Source organism: Pseudochaenichthys georgianus, chromosome 15, assembly GCF_902827115.2.
Source record: "Pseudochaenichthys georgianus chromosome 15, fPseGeo1.2, whole genome shotgun sequence".
NCBI classification, from domain to species: Eukaryota; Metazoa; Chordata; class Actinopteri; order Perciformes; family Channichthyidae; genus Pseudochaenichthys; species Pseudochaenichthys georgianus.
In genome coordinates this window covers 31,143,026-31,158,125 of record NC_047517.1, presented here as the reverse complement: position 1 = coordinate 31,158,125, position 15,100 = coordinate 31,143,026, and the positions used below count along the sequence as shown (strand labels likewise).

The following is a 15,100-nucleotide window of genomic DNA, read 5'->3' as shown; positions in this document are numbered from 1 at the left end:
TTACCGTGTTTTGTTTCAATTAATGTATCATTTAGTTACAAATATGTGATATATCTGAACAACAAAGTGGTCAAAAATCATTTTATTCATTTATTGGAAACATTTTCATGATCGCTTTTTTCGTTTTACATTTTCATTTATTGTCATTTCCATTCAGTCAGTCATTAAGTGCTATTAAAATGTTAATGTGCTACATATCCACACAAACAAACAAAGTGTGCAATCCAATGAATGTTAATCTAACTGGGTTTTGATAGATAATATATCTATTTTTCTTCTCTCAATTATTTTATGTCTATTGTGCACTCTAATCAATATTAATCAAACTATTGTTCGTTTATACATTTTAAGAATGGCGTTTATCTTTTTTGAGAATGAGTTCTTATTTTATTTTATTTATTGGGGTCTGCAACAGATGATACAAATGTTTGTGTCAGTAAATGTGTGGCGGGGACAGAGCTGCTGTCAGACGTCAGCTGTGCGGCGTCATCACAAACGGACGTCGCTTCACGTGACGCTCCTGAGGAAAGGACGTCCCATTGCTCTTAACACTCATTTCCCTGCTTCTCGTGGTTTCCTTGCGTCCCTCCATGCTTCCCTGGTGGGAGGGACTAGACGCAGGGAAACGACGCAAGTGAGGGAAGCAAGGATTCCATTTAATCGACCTGAGACGGACCCATAGAGATGGTGGGAAGGATACAACGCTAGCCCAGTTTGCTCTGATTGGTTAGCTGGACAGCTTTGTTTTGATTGGATGTCCCAACCCCTTTGCCCCCATCACTTACAATGTGCTGGAGCGCTAGCCAGTGAGGAGCAGTGTTACATATTGACGTCACTATGACACGGATGTACGTTAATAAAAGGAGTCCAATTGGGATTTTAGCCTTTGCAGACCAGTGTGAAATGGTGGGTCACCAAATGCACCACGTTTTATACCTGGCACAGCAACTTCTACCAGTGTTGGTGCGGTTAATGAATCAAATATTTCTTGTCTTTATTGCACACAATAGTGTAATGCTGGAAAAATTACCTATCATAACATAATATGCCAACAAGAATATGCTTAGGAAGTAAATTGTCAATTCTTCTGTACATTTATACTTATTTATTTTTGGATATACATCAGGTTTCAGAAATGTAGAGTAATAAAGAGTGCAAGAAATGTTGCTATTATATAATCAAAGCATGCTGACAATAATGTGGCAATCAGTGTGACAAAACCTCAAGGGCTAGGAATGAATAAAAGATGAAAACTCATTAATACAACACCTCATTTAGTTAATTTCAGGACGTTCACAGTAAGCCTCAGACATACAACACACTGGAGAAACACCAGCAGCCGTGTTAACGACAGCCTCAAAGTCAAGCAGCACACAGCTCAGTGCAGCGCGACAGCTCTTACTGTATCTCCAGGTGGCTCATCGGTCCCCGCTCAAATAAAGCCTGAAATAACAAACACACTAAGCTGTCTGTGTTAAAGTTAATCAGAATGTAATGAACTCACTGTCATCTCTGGTTGTTAAGAGGATTTAGGATTATTGAAGCGAGGGATGCAACAGATCAGGAGTGAACTACCTCGAGATAGAGGGACAGTTAGGGATTAATAACCCAAGTCCAAAGGGTGTACTGTATCATTGTCACTTTGTGTGTACAGATTAACTCAATAACATCATGGCAGTTTCTAATGGCATTGGATTACCAGGTATGATTACTGTTGAGCCTTGGAAATTACATTTAAGAACCTTTTTCTACATATTGGGCACGAGAACATTTTGTCTTCGTCGTCTGTGGAGCTCTATGATAGCTCGCAGGCAGACTGACCTCACTGGGTAGGGTAGAAACCACTCTCACATTTAACATTATGAGAAATGAAAATCAGCTTGATTTCAATCTCGTACTGCCCTTAAGACTCCTAAAATGTTCAGATGTGGTGTTGAACTGCAGGCTAAACCTTTCAATCCATTAAATAAATTAAACTTGATTTGAATATCACTTTTTATACACAAAAGGTAAGACAAAGTGCTTCACAAACCAAACCAAAATAAATAAATTCTACTGTAAGTAAAAGCCTGTCTCTGTGCTGAGAGAAACAGCATTAATACATATTCATGATTTTGCATGCCATTTGTTTATCTGAGAAAACATTTGAATATTTATTACACATTTAGTTTAATCTACAGGTTTTGATGTGCAAGATGCTTTTAAACCTTTTTTGACGTTATCCAGCTCCACCCACGTGTCATTGCTATGTGGACAGCCAACAATAACATCATTCCTTTGTTAGCAGAGACATAAACAGAAGAGCCTTTCCATCGTCTGTCTTCCATCCTCAGCGCTAATGGCTGTACGCTCGTTCTCCTGTTTCATATAAACACCACAGCATCCTCTGCACTCTTTGAACAACCTCTTTTCTCTGCACAATGTTGACCATAATGATGTCCATATAGTGATATACTATATAAAGATTACCCCTTCATTAAGATCGAAAGTAAAAGCGAGGTTTTTGAGGAGGATAAGTAGAGGAGCGACAGGTTTGTTCTTTCAGTCAATATTAACCTCTTCATTTATTTATCTGAACTCAAGCTTTTAAGACATTATGCTCTGGAAAGCCCTAAGGGAAGTCATTTCTTTGAGATATATTTTCAGACTTCAAGGACTGTGGGGCTTTACTCCTGTAGTCCAAAAGTTTTCTATCCTAAAATGAGCTGGTAGCTGATGCATGGGGTCTGAATTATTCACAAAACATCCCAGAATACTCTGTCAAGCTCCAAAAAGGCACCTCCTGCTGACGTACATAGGCCATCGAATACTTGTCGGCCATGCTCCAAATAAATGGTTCCTCCTAAATCCCTCTGGTCTTCTGACACTAGCGTTAAATGATGTTAATGATTTTGAGTTAAATGACTTTGGACATGGGGGGGGGGGGGGGGGCAGCACGTAGTGTCTCTGATCCTCCTCTCAGAACAGCCTCCCATAAATGCTGAGTTCATTTTTTTAACCTTGACTTTATTTGTATCTTAATCCACTGAAATATATATATCGGTGTTATCCACCCGTTTTGATGGGTTGTGTTCACTGTACTGTTACATTGTATTGTCAAGCACCTTGTACATTTGCACAAAAGGCAATATATAAATAAATAAAGCTTAAAGGTGGGGTATGTAATTTATTTCAGAAACACTTTTTGTTATATTCCATGGAATGCTCTTAACATCCCGATAGCAATGAATATCTTAAGTGATTTGACAATAAATACATTAAAAGAAATTCATCTGTGGAAGCCGTAGTACTGTAAAAAGCACGACCAATCATTTTAGCCGGCCCGGCTAAAATGACTGGATGGCCTACCTGCCTGTCAGCCTTCTATCTGGGCACAAACTTATCTCGTGCCCTCATTGGTCATGTGCGCATTCGTGTGTTGGAGGAGGGGCTCTGTGAGGAAGTGGCAGATTTTTTCCGGCTGTGTATTTTCAAATTCTAGCGCACTAGAGCTGGTTTCTCCAAAATGACATACCCCACCTTTAAGTTTAATTTTGACTGTGTATTCAAATCTTGCAAATGGTGCTCAAAAGTCAGGCGTTCAATAATTGAAGCTTTTGCTGTCCAGAAACAAACTGAACATATTTAAATAATTTCTTGGCACTTTACTTGTGTCCTTGTAGTGCCATCTCCTTTATTTACAGTGTGTTTATGAAGAGTACATTTTTATTTAATTTTTTCCAGAAGTGCTTTTTTTCATTAAATTAAGTTCTACTTGTGTTTACAAATAAGATGATTAATTTACACATTTTTTTTAGGGTAAATCAACTAAAGGAGATCTGTGCCGTAACACATATATCAATGGTAACACTCACAATTTAATGATTCTGTTGTTTCAACATAGATGTTGCAGCAGCCCTGTTTACACTGGCGATAATTCACTTGGAGACAATTTTATGTTTTGTTTGTTTAGGAAGGAGGAGACATTTCTCAATTGATGTTTCAATTAGTCTCAAAAAGGTTCAGTCAGCAACAATATCAAAATCCCATTATGCGGCAAGGAGACATAAATGATGGTTTGCCAATGCTTTCACTCAAACTGAACCAACTAAATACACTCTTTTGTACATCTTACTCATTTTCTGTCATGAGTTAATCATTGAATGGTCCATCAGCCCTAAGGGAGCCAGAGCATTTATGTGAAGTGACTGTTCCTGTTAAGAAAGTGAAAGAGCTTCGTTAAAACAAAGGATGTCTTGATCCCGTATGTTTCTACTACACAGAAACTAAGAGGATATTCACAATACATTTGCAAAGACACAGGAGATGAGTAAAGGAGACTAAATGTATACTAAAAGACTCAATGACTACTTTAAGATATTGGTACAAAGAGAACCTACACGACTAAGAGATTGAAGGTAATTGAAGATGAGAAATTATTGTATATGTATGTATAAATGTAAATGTAAGTAGGAATAACTTGCATAATGATTTAAAGGACAATCATTGATCAAGTAAGGGGTGGGAATTAATAAGCATTTGCTTCCTCCTACTCCCTTTCGGACACATCTTTTATTATTATTATTAATATGAAGACTTTTTTTGTTGAATATATAAATATTATCATGAATGTGGATAAATACTGCATTTTAACAATACGGTATTCTGTTTTTCACATTTGTTATTTGTTATTTTTTTAATCTGTTCGAAATAAAGATTGAAATGAAAATGAAAGGTTACTCACTTCTAAGATGACAATGATGACAAAGAGCCGACTGCAGAGTAGAAAAACAACTACAGAGAAACATAAAGACTCACAAAATGACTGCAAAGACACTCAAAATGATGACTGATAGTATATATAAATAAAAATACAACCCCAACACAAAATGACTACAAAAAGACTCAAATGACTACTCAGAGAAATGTGTGCGGGGACACACAAAATGACTTCAAAGATTGAAGACTTCAAAAAGACGAGGAATCACTGACAACAAACACACAAAATCACTACAAAGAAACGTATAATGATTGCAAAGACCATCAAATACAAAGAGTCACAAAGCAACCAGGATGATGCAGTCAGCAATAGCAGTAGAAGTTGTTTTACAGGTCTGTGCAGTTTAGCCCAAAGTTTCATAATCAATCTACCATTTGTGTGCAGATACACTAAAATGAAGACCGCCACCAACATCTACATCTTCAACCTGGCTCTGGCCGACGCCCTGGTCACCAGCACGTTACCCTTCCAGAGCGTCAACTACCTGATGGGCACCTGGCCGTTTGGAAACATACTGTGCAAGATGGTGATGTCCATCGACTACTACAACATGTTCACCTCCATCTTCACGCTCACCACCATGAGCATCGACCGATACGTCGCTGTGTGCCACCCGGTCAAAGCGCTCGACTTCAGAACGCCGCGAAACGCCAAGATCGTCAACGTCTGCAACTGGATCCTCTCCTCGGCCATCGGGCTGCCCGTAATGTTCATGGCCTCCACTGCCGTCACTCGTAAGCATGACACGCACACGCAACTATTGTACCTACACTGCAGGAGGAATTGTGTTTATATTGTACATAAAACACCTCTAAACATTCAGCATGTGACGCATGAGAACACATACTGTATACCTTTTGTAACAACTACAATACATAGATAAAATAAGCTCTCCTAGAAATGTCCTTGAAGCTAACAACAACAATATGTTGAGCTCGAAAATTAGCATACAACTCTGAAGTAGCAACCGAGAATAAGTCATTTCATTTATCTCCGTCTTTACTTGGTCGAGGATGAGTTCCATAAGGTCTTGCAAACAAATGAAGGCACAAAACAGGAAGAATACAAATTAAGTTTGCTTCTGCATTCCAGCTTTAAAAAGCAATTATGTAGGCCTACTGCAGCAGGCTTTATAAAAGGAGACAAACCAGAAGAATTGCTCCAGTTTTTCTTTCAAATTGCACAAAAGAACCAATTAATGCTTTGTCTGGCTGGAGACCCATAGAAGTCTGCATACATGTAGACAATAGGCTACCTGCATTGTAGAGGTAATGGAGATGAAAATTGCGAATGGAATAGTTAAAGTGTGTTTGGGGAAAAGAGGGTGGCGAGAGATTTACTGACTCGGTGAGGTTCCAACCCTGTGTGCTGCTTAAAGATGTTGTTTTTTTAGTGCCACAAAAGAACGTTTTCAGACCTGACGGTGGTGTTTTTATGCCTTTGTTTAAAGAGATGACAGAAAAAGTAGGTAGAGAGATAGGGAATTAAATGCAACACTTTTGGACACTTAAAAGGATTATTTGCTTCATGGTTGAGGTATCATGAAGTTTATATATTCACTTTCAATCAAAATAACCAGAAAAAGAGATAATTCAAATTCCTATTACAAATTAACCGGTTCCAGCCACTAAAATAGGATGATTTAATGCATCTTCCTTTTTTATTTCATTAACTTAATATCTTGTTTCTCATTATTAGTCTCAAAAAAAACAAGCACATTGAACAAGCCACCTTCAACATTCAAGGACATATTTCAGAGCCGAATATTGATAAATTAATCATAAGCCCTAAATACTGTTATTAGCTTGTACAAAAACGCATTAGTGAAAAAAGGAAGTTCCACTGTGTTCGTGTGTGTGTGTGTGTGTGTGTGTGTGTGTGTGTGTGTGTGTGTGTGTGTGTGTGTGTGTGTGTGTGTGTGTGTGTGTGTGTGTGTGTGTGTGTGTGTGTGTGTGTGTCTCCTCACCCTGCGCAGCCTCCAGCATTGTCGACTGCAAGCTGATATTCCCTCACCCCCCCTGGTATTGGGAAACTCTGCTGAAGATCTGCGTGTTCATCTTTGCCTTCATCATGCCCGTCCTCATCATCACCGTCTGCTACGGCCTCATGATCCTCCGGCTGAAGAGTGTTCGCATGCTGTCGGGCTCCCAGGTTAACACAAATCTGTTTTCTTTTACATTGGATACAAAATAAGTTCATACTGTGATCACACGTATGTTTTAATCACATGCACATGAGAATTGTACGGCCTTGCCTACGCTATTTAGACAATAACTAAATAGTTTTTAGCTTTCGGAGAAATGAAGCAAAGTGCAAGGCTGCCCAGAGCTTGCATACCAATGTGGTACACGCAATGTCTTCAAGAGAAAGCAATTAGGGAAAAACAACTTAAGCCTGAGGTTGTGGTGCAGCTTTCATTCATTGCAGTAGAAGAAGAAATGACCTAACAACAGTAATTTTTGAGAAAATGTACCAAATGCTGGAGGTAAAACTTGAGCACATTCAAGCGAAGATGTATTTACAAAAATGGAAAATGGGATATCAAAGTGGAGGTATATGATCTATTCCTATCCTTCAGCCACCACTGCACTTTCATGACCACTTTTCTTTCTTTCCATCATGCTTTTTATCTTTTCTGTCCTCTTTACCTCTCCTCTCATTCCTCTCTGACCATTTCTTTTCTACCAATCCTCCACTTCACTGTCCTTCCTCCATCATTATTATTTTCACTACCTCGTCTCTTACTCCTACTTTCCTCTTTGTCTTCCTTCCTCTTTCCCCCACCACTTATTCCCCAACACAAAACCCTTCTTCACAAACAGGAGAAGGACAGGAACCTGCGTCGGATCACGCGCATGGTCCTCGTGGTGGTTGCCGTCTTCATTGTATGCTGGACCCCTATCCACATCTTTGTCATCATCACGGCTCTGATCAACATCCCCAGCTCCACGCTGCAGACCATCACCTGGCATTTCTGCATTGCCTTGGGCTACACCAACAGGTAAGCACCCCATAATAGCTTTAGATACATATATTCACTGTAATAATACAACTATTAGTACTTGTGTGAATGTATAAAAAGTGGGGAAATCAATAAAGCCTTAATAAGATTGATAAATGATGCTCAACTTAAAGCTCCCCTATTATACTGTTTTTCATCAATATATTACAGGTCTCAGATATATACAAAACATGTCTCTGAAGTGTTTGGCTCCAAACATCAAACAGATCATTGTAGCATTACCCATAATCCCCTCTGTTTCAGCCCTGTTTCAAAAGGGCTGATTCTCTGTCTGTTACTTTAGATGAAAATAAGGAGCCACTCCCCACGCCCCTCTGAGAGATATGTGGTTAAAAAGAACACAATGGTGCTCCCGGGAAGATAAAATTCTAGACAAATTTTACGGAAATGTGAACAACGCATATGTGAGTAGAGCCAAACCCCCGCTTTCGAACTCGGACCATAACACTGTTCATCTAATACCTACCTTCAAAACGGTTCTCAAGCGTAGTAAACCACAGACCAAGACTGTAAAGGTTTGGACTAGTGACAGCATAGAGTCTCTTAAAGGATGTTTTCTCTCTACTGAGTGGAGTATCTTTCATGAGATGGACGTGGATAATGCTACTGAGATGGTAACTGACTATATACAATTCTGTGTTGACAATGTGATACCTCAGAAAGAAATAACTGTGAACCCCAACAACAAACCAGACATAACTAAAGAGGTTAAGGACTGCATCAACCGTAAACATATAGCCTTTAAAAACCTGAATAAAACTAACTGAAAATGTGTGCAAAAGGAGCTTAACCACATGCTCAGAGAAGCTAGAAGGAGACATAAGTAAATTATTGAACAGAACTTGTCTACAATGAACTCCAAGGAACTTTGGGACACTATGAAGGCCATGACAAATATGACTCCATCTAAAAAAACTCTCTGTACCTCCGATGACCTGCACAAAGCAAATGAACTGAATGACTTGTACATGAGATTTGAAAGGACTTCTCCTCTGAATGTACAGACATCTTATGGCACATTTCCACTGCAGCGGGGTAGCCCCGTTTAAGCATCCCTAAGTGTCCTCGCTCAGGCCTCGGGCTGCGTCGCTGGCCGTCCGAGGCCGTGGCGCATTTCCATTACAGTTTAGGACCTGGGGTAGCAACGCAGCGTAGGCGGGGCGATCGGCTTCACATTTCGAGTTGTTCCGTCGAGCTCCCGCTGGATTTTATCATCCCCAATGAGATGTAGGAACGTCGTCACCTCCTCGGTCGACCACGGTGTGCTTTTCTTTGACGTTGCCATTTTTGTAGCTCCTCCGTTTACAAAAATGCTGCAAGCTTGCTTCTAGATATGCGACGCTAGGGATGATCTCGCGCGCGAGCTTGTGACGATTCTCTCTGACGATTCTCTCTGACGATTCTCTCTGACCAATCAGCAGTCGAGAGTGTTGACGTCACTAGTTCAGCCATGGCCCTGGCCTGATAGAACCACGATTTTATGGGGCTGGAAAAAGAGGGAAAAAGTACCCGCTAGCCGGGGCTACGCTATATGGAAAGGCCACCAAAAACTGGCCTGGCCGCTTGAGGACGCTTAAACGGGGCTACCCGCTGCAGTGGAAATGCGCCATTAGAGACAATCTCTGCTACTGACCAGGATGAAAGGGTGGTGATTTACCCTTTAAAGGTCCAATCACTTTTCAAACACACCTGTACTAAGAAGGCCACAGGGCCAGGTGGCAACTCTGCATTCCTTCTCAAGACATTTGCAGAAGAACTGACATCAGCATGGTGTCCCATATTTAAAAAATCTGTTGATCTTCACACCATCCCCACCATCTGGACAAAATCAATAATAAAACCTGTCCCCAAAAAACCTTGTCCAAAGGTAAACAATGATTTTAGGCCTGTTGCATTGACATCCATTGTCATGAAATGTTTTGAGAGGATCATGGTGCCGCTGCTAAAGAAAGAGGTTGATGTACACTTAGGGTGCGTTCACACCTGCCTTGTATAGTCCGGTTGAATCGAACCCTGGTGCGTTTAGCCGCTTGGTGCGGTTCATTTGGGTCGGTGTGAACGCAGTCCGAGACCTCTTAAGTGAACTAAACAACCGGACTCTGGTCCGCTAAAATAGGTGGTCTCGGAGCGCTTGCTTGCGAACTCTGGAGCGGTTCATTGCTGGTGTGAACGCAGTCCGCACCAAAACATAGGAAGCGCAGTATTTACGTGTCACAAGAACGCGGATATCTTCAAAAATCTTTAGCGAAAGACTCTTTCAAGACATCCGCGGTTGTTTAGTTAAAGAGTAAAGCAGAATTAAGTGTTGAACCGTGTCGTGTAAAGTAAAAATTCTCCGTCAGCTACATAAAAGTAAGAACACCTGTCGTCGGTGAAACGCCCCTCCTCTGCAGAATGTCTCTCATGGATAATGCTGCACATTATCCCGCTTATTACATGGCCACATTCTCAACAAAGTAACGACATGACTCACAATATTAATTGAAATGCTTTTGTGGATTTAGAAAATGATTTTATTGATTTAAAAAATAGTTGTATGTATTTAAATTGACATGCATCCGCTAAGAAAAATAGTCCGTTATTACTGTTTGAACTAACGTAGCAACGGCAGGAACTGCTTCGATAGAGTTGTTGAGGAGCCTTTTGATTACAGATTTGAAAAAATCGTTGCTTGCTTTAAAAGTAGCACAATTCATTATGTCAAACCTTGGGAAGTATCTAGATATCCCTGCCCTAATGCCAAAGTAACTGGCAACTGAATATGTGTCGCCGTCTGACCTATGTCTGGACCGCTGCGTAAAAAAGAGGGTTTCTGCCCGTTACTTTTTTTTTTTTTTACTTTTTTTCTTGTCGCTCTTGTCTTGTCAGTTAGTTTCAGCCAAACTGTATACAGTTAAATCGAACGGACTTCTTTGTGCAGATGTGAGCGTTCTTAACAACGGTCAATAAATCCTTGACAGCGGCCTGTCTGTTCTGGATTAAAAACGTGTCACGTGTTTTGAATTGACCAATCAGAATCGAGTATTCAACAAAGCCATGTAATAATGTTTTTTAACGGACGTTGTCTGATTATATAATCATATGCGCGGGCCGCTAGTGTCTGTTGATCTCCAGACTAACAGCAGCATGAGAATAACCTGCCGAAAGTGCCGATTCTCCATGGTGGAGGCTCCGCTAGAAATTGCCGGGATTTGCGTTTGTACCCCCTTAATGTCTGACCAATGGTTGAACAGCATTTCCGAGCACATGACTTGTGTTTAAAGTTTATAGTCCGTTTGAGTTTTGCCAGTGTGAACGCTAACCGAACCTTCTGAAAAATGAAACAATGTAACAAACTGTCGTCTGGTGCGCACCAGAGAGCGGACTATTAGGTTTGAACGCACCCTTAGACCCTTTTCAGTTTGCCTACAAGCAAGGGCGTGGCACAGACGATGCTCTAAATAGCGGTCACTAAACACCTGGAAGACCCTAAGGCATATGTACGCCTACTGTTTGTGGATTTCAGCTCGGCTTTTAATACACTGCAGCCTCACATCTTGCTTCAAAAACTGATAAAGATCAGTATAAATCCTTTTATCTTGAAATTATATCTTTCGTTTTTAACCAAATGCACTCAGCATGTCAGGGTCAACAATGCCCTCTCAGAGCCCCGGACCATCAGTACAGGAGCCCCCCAGGGTAGTGTGAGCTCCCCGGTCCTCTTCACATTGTACACAAACGACTGTACGAGAATCCACCCGGAGAATTATATCATACAATTCTGATGATACAGCCATCCTTGACTTAATGCACAAAGGTAGCAGTTCATCGGCTTATCACTCTGAAATAGAGAGATTTGTGCAGTGGTGTGATTTTAACCATCTGGTGCTGAATGTGAAGAAGACTGAGGAGATAGTGTGGGACCCAAAGGCAGTGGGTGACCTTAGGCCGGTGGTTATCCACAATGAACCCATAACTCAGGTCAGCTCCTATAAGTACCTTGGTGTCCATCTAGAATACACTCAGCTGGAAGGCGCATGTTCAAGGTCTGTGCTCTAGACTTTCGACAGCGATTGTACTTTCTGCGTCGACTCCGGGCTTTCGGAGTCGACCAGAGGTTCATGTTACTGTTCTATCATGCAGTGTTGGAGAGCATCATTAGGTATGGTATTACTGCCTGGTATGGTAACTTGACAGTGCAGTCAAAGTCACAGATCGCTTGCCTGGTACAGCCTGCTATGAAAATTATGGGGGTTAAAAAACACCCATCTCTCCAAAACATATACGAGCAGTCCATTATCAGACAGGTAAACAAAATTGTGTCTGATCCCACCCACATATTCCATTCAGAATTCCAGCTCATACCTTCTGGTAGAAGATTCAGGGTTCCCAAGAGCAGGCTGAACACCAAGCACTCATTCCTACTTATCAGGGCCGGACTGGGACAATAAGTCAGGCCGGGAATTATACACCCAGCCAGGCCACTACCAGTTTTCTTTTGTGCCATTTTCCTGGATTTATTTGTCAATATTTACAGCGTTTCTGCCCATAGTGATAGCCCTAAACTTTAAATCTACTACCCCAGAATAAACATATGGACATGGGTTACTATTTAAAAACAATTTGCAAATCTATTTAGGAACCTATCCATGTGAACATATTTTAAGTGGAGGTGGACCTCAAATCCTCTAGGGGGGTCCGGGGGCATGCCTTTTTTCACCTAGTTAACTTTTATTTTATTTTATTCATGCATATTTTACTAATCACTCCCCCTTCAAATGGAAATATGTGTTTACATAAATGGTGAGCAAACCGTTTGAGACCCACAGAGAATTTTGACTAAGTTAACTATCTAAACACTCAACGTCCTTTACCTCACCTGAGCTGTAGTTATCAGTCTCTCAGTCGGACAGGAGAAGACTCTCCTCCACCTTTTTGACAGCTCATTCTATCCGTTTGCGCCGCTAGCTAGTACCAGATGCTAACAACAACAATACACGTAACCGGTGTGCGCGCTTTCTCTCTCGCTCGCTCGCGCCAGACATACACACCCCAAGCCCCCAGGAAGTGCACCGGACTCACATGAACATATTCGTGCTGGCCAAACGGCGGTACTACACTTCCGTTTGGTTGCCAGGCCCGGAAACACTTTTTCCCATTGACTTACATGGGGAAAGAGTGGTCTGTAAATTAAACGATTAAACTAAATAAACTACCCAGTATGAACACTTGTATAGCCCTTATTAAAAACATTCGTTCCTCAAGTTGTAATAATGTGCTAATAACATTATTCTGAGAGTTATTTCCCTCTGCATTATGAACGCGCATCTAACCCACGGGACCGCGCCGCCCGGCACGTTCATGTTACGTGTCCCGACCATGGAGGTCCCGACCAATAAGAGCACACTGTGCTCACAGGGAGGGTGGGGGCTGGAGCTATTGGAGCTACAACGAGCCGTTAAAGGCAGAGAGTGAAATTCAGTGAATACACATAGTTTACAGAGATGCTGTTTGAGAAACCAATGTGAGTTGCGTTTATCTTTACCCATGGATGCACAATAAGAACGGACCCATATCGCCTTACTGCCACCCCACGGAGCTGTAATAATGGATATATTGCACATATTTGCTGTAATTCATTATCATACTACATGGGCTGTATGATTAAATCTTGTACCGTAAATGTTGTATTAAATAAAGTTAATATTACTTATTATTATAAGTATATATATATATATATATATTATATATATATATCAGGGTTTTCGCTAGGATTTTTTCTCGCCGGTCAAATGTCCGGGCAGAATTTATTTTACCGGACAAATTTGAAACTTACCGGTCATATTTCAATAATAATAATAAGAGTTGTGTAGCAGAGTTTCCGTTAGCAGGTAATTACCGGACTATGAGCAGATATGCTTCAGTTTAAAACTCAGTTCACGGGGCTCATTTTTATATTGCTTCAGTTTTCAACTCTCATAGGAATGAATGAGGCCCCTCCCACGCTGTATCCAGTTCTTATTATACATCCATGACACACCCTCTCGAGCTTGAATGACACACAGAGACCAATCGAGGGCATTAGTGTATGATCTGTATGAAAGTGGCCATGTCGGCAGGCCACATCATGTAGACAGCCAGTCACCCTCTGTACCTGAGGCAGAGTCAGACCCACATTTGCGCAGCGTTGCGTTCACAATACATTAAAAAAAAAAAATCCTCAGTCCAGCAGGCCACTTAACAGGCCTGGCCAGTCCGGGCCTGCTACCTATGTTGATTAAGCTTCTTAACATTCACATGAAATGTAGTCAAATGTAATGAAATGTACTTTTTAAATGTTGGCCATGAGGGTTGTGCAATAGGTCGCCATTGTCAGTATTGTGCGTCTGTGTATGTGTATGTCTCTTAATGTCCACTATGTTTGTATATGTACATGTATGCTGAACTGCAGGACGGAGTCTAGAACAAATTTCCTTACGGGGACAATAAAGTATATCGTATCGTATCTAGGAAGAGATTCAGGTGATAAGGTGGGGTGGGGGGGTTACCTTGGTTGGTGATTGGCTAATGGTTAAACAAGACAAAAAATCGTAAAGTGGCCAAAATCTGATCAGCTCATTTTCAGACAGGTTTTTATATAAATGGATCAGGACAAAGAGAGAGAATATCTTTTCCTGAAACGTTCAGAATCTCTTTACACAGAGGGGACACATGCTGATGTATAAAATACATGAAAAAGTGGATTTTGCATAATAGGTGACCTTAAGAAAAAGATTCGAGAAAAAATTGAATAGACTATTCAGCGTTGTACCTTTAATGATACAAGGTTTTATAGAATGACTAAGATGCCCTTGTACTTTTCATAAAGGAGATACTTGAGCGGTATTTTCTATTGTTAAACTGTGACCTTGTTTCTGTCCTCTGCAGTAGTCTGAACCCAGTCCTTTACGGCTACCTGGATGAGAACTTCAAGCGTTGTTTCCGTGAGTTCTGCACCCCGAGTTCCTCTGTGGTGAAGATGCAAAACTCGTCCCGGACCGGATTAACCAGCCGCAAGCTCCCACAGCGCTCCCACAACAGCGCAAACACAGGAGATAGGTCCAATCAACAGGTAAACAGTGTCTGTGTGTTCATACACCACTACAGGCAGTTTCAGAAATACGCATAGTTGTTTAATTCAAAAGGTAAAATTAGAAGATCGATACTACTCTCATATCTGATCAGGGAATATGCTGTTAGTTTAGCTTAGAATAAGACTTAGGCTATAGTAGCAATTAAGCACCGAAGACACTGAACAGAAGCCAACAGGACAGCTCTTTTTCCAGTTTATTATGAAACCC

General features: G+C 41.0%; 1 protein-coding gene across 1 annotated transcript in view; it reads left to right on the top strand.

Annotated features, from left to right (window-relative positions):
• oprm1 (opioid receptor, mu 1) overlaps positions 1-15,100 on the top strand; it is a 37,542-nt gene that overhangs the window by 17,359 nt on the left and 5,083 nt on the right. The window contains exons 2-5 of the mRNA XM_034101456.2: positions 5,144-5,493; positions 6,735-6,910; positions 7,582-7,760; positions 14,688-14,871. Of these exons, the coding sequence (XP_033957347.1) occupies positions 5,144-5,493; positions 6,735-6,910; positions 7,582-7,760; positions 14,688-14,871 (889 nt within the window). The remainder of the gene's footprint in view (positions 1-5,143; positions 5,494-6,734; positions 6,911-7,581; positions 7,761-14,687; positions 14,872-15,100) is intronic.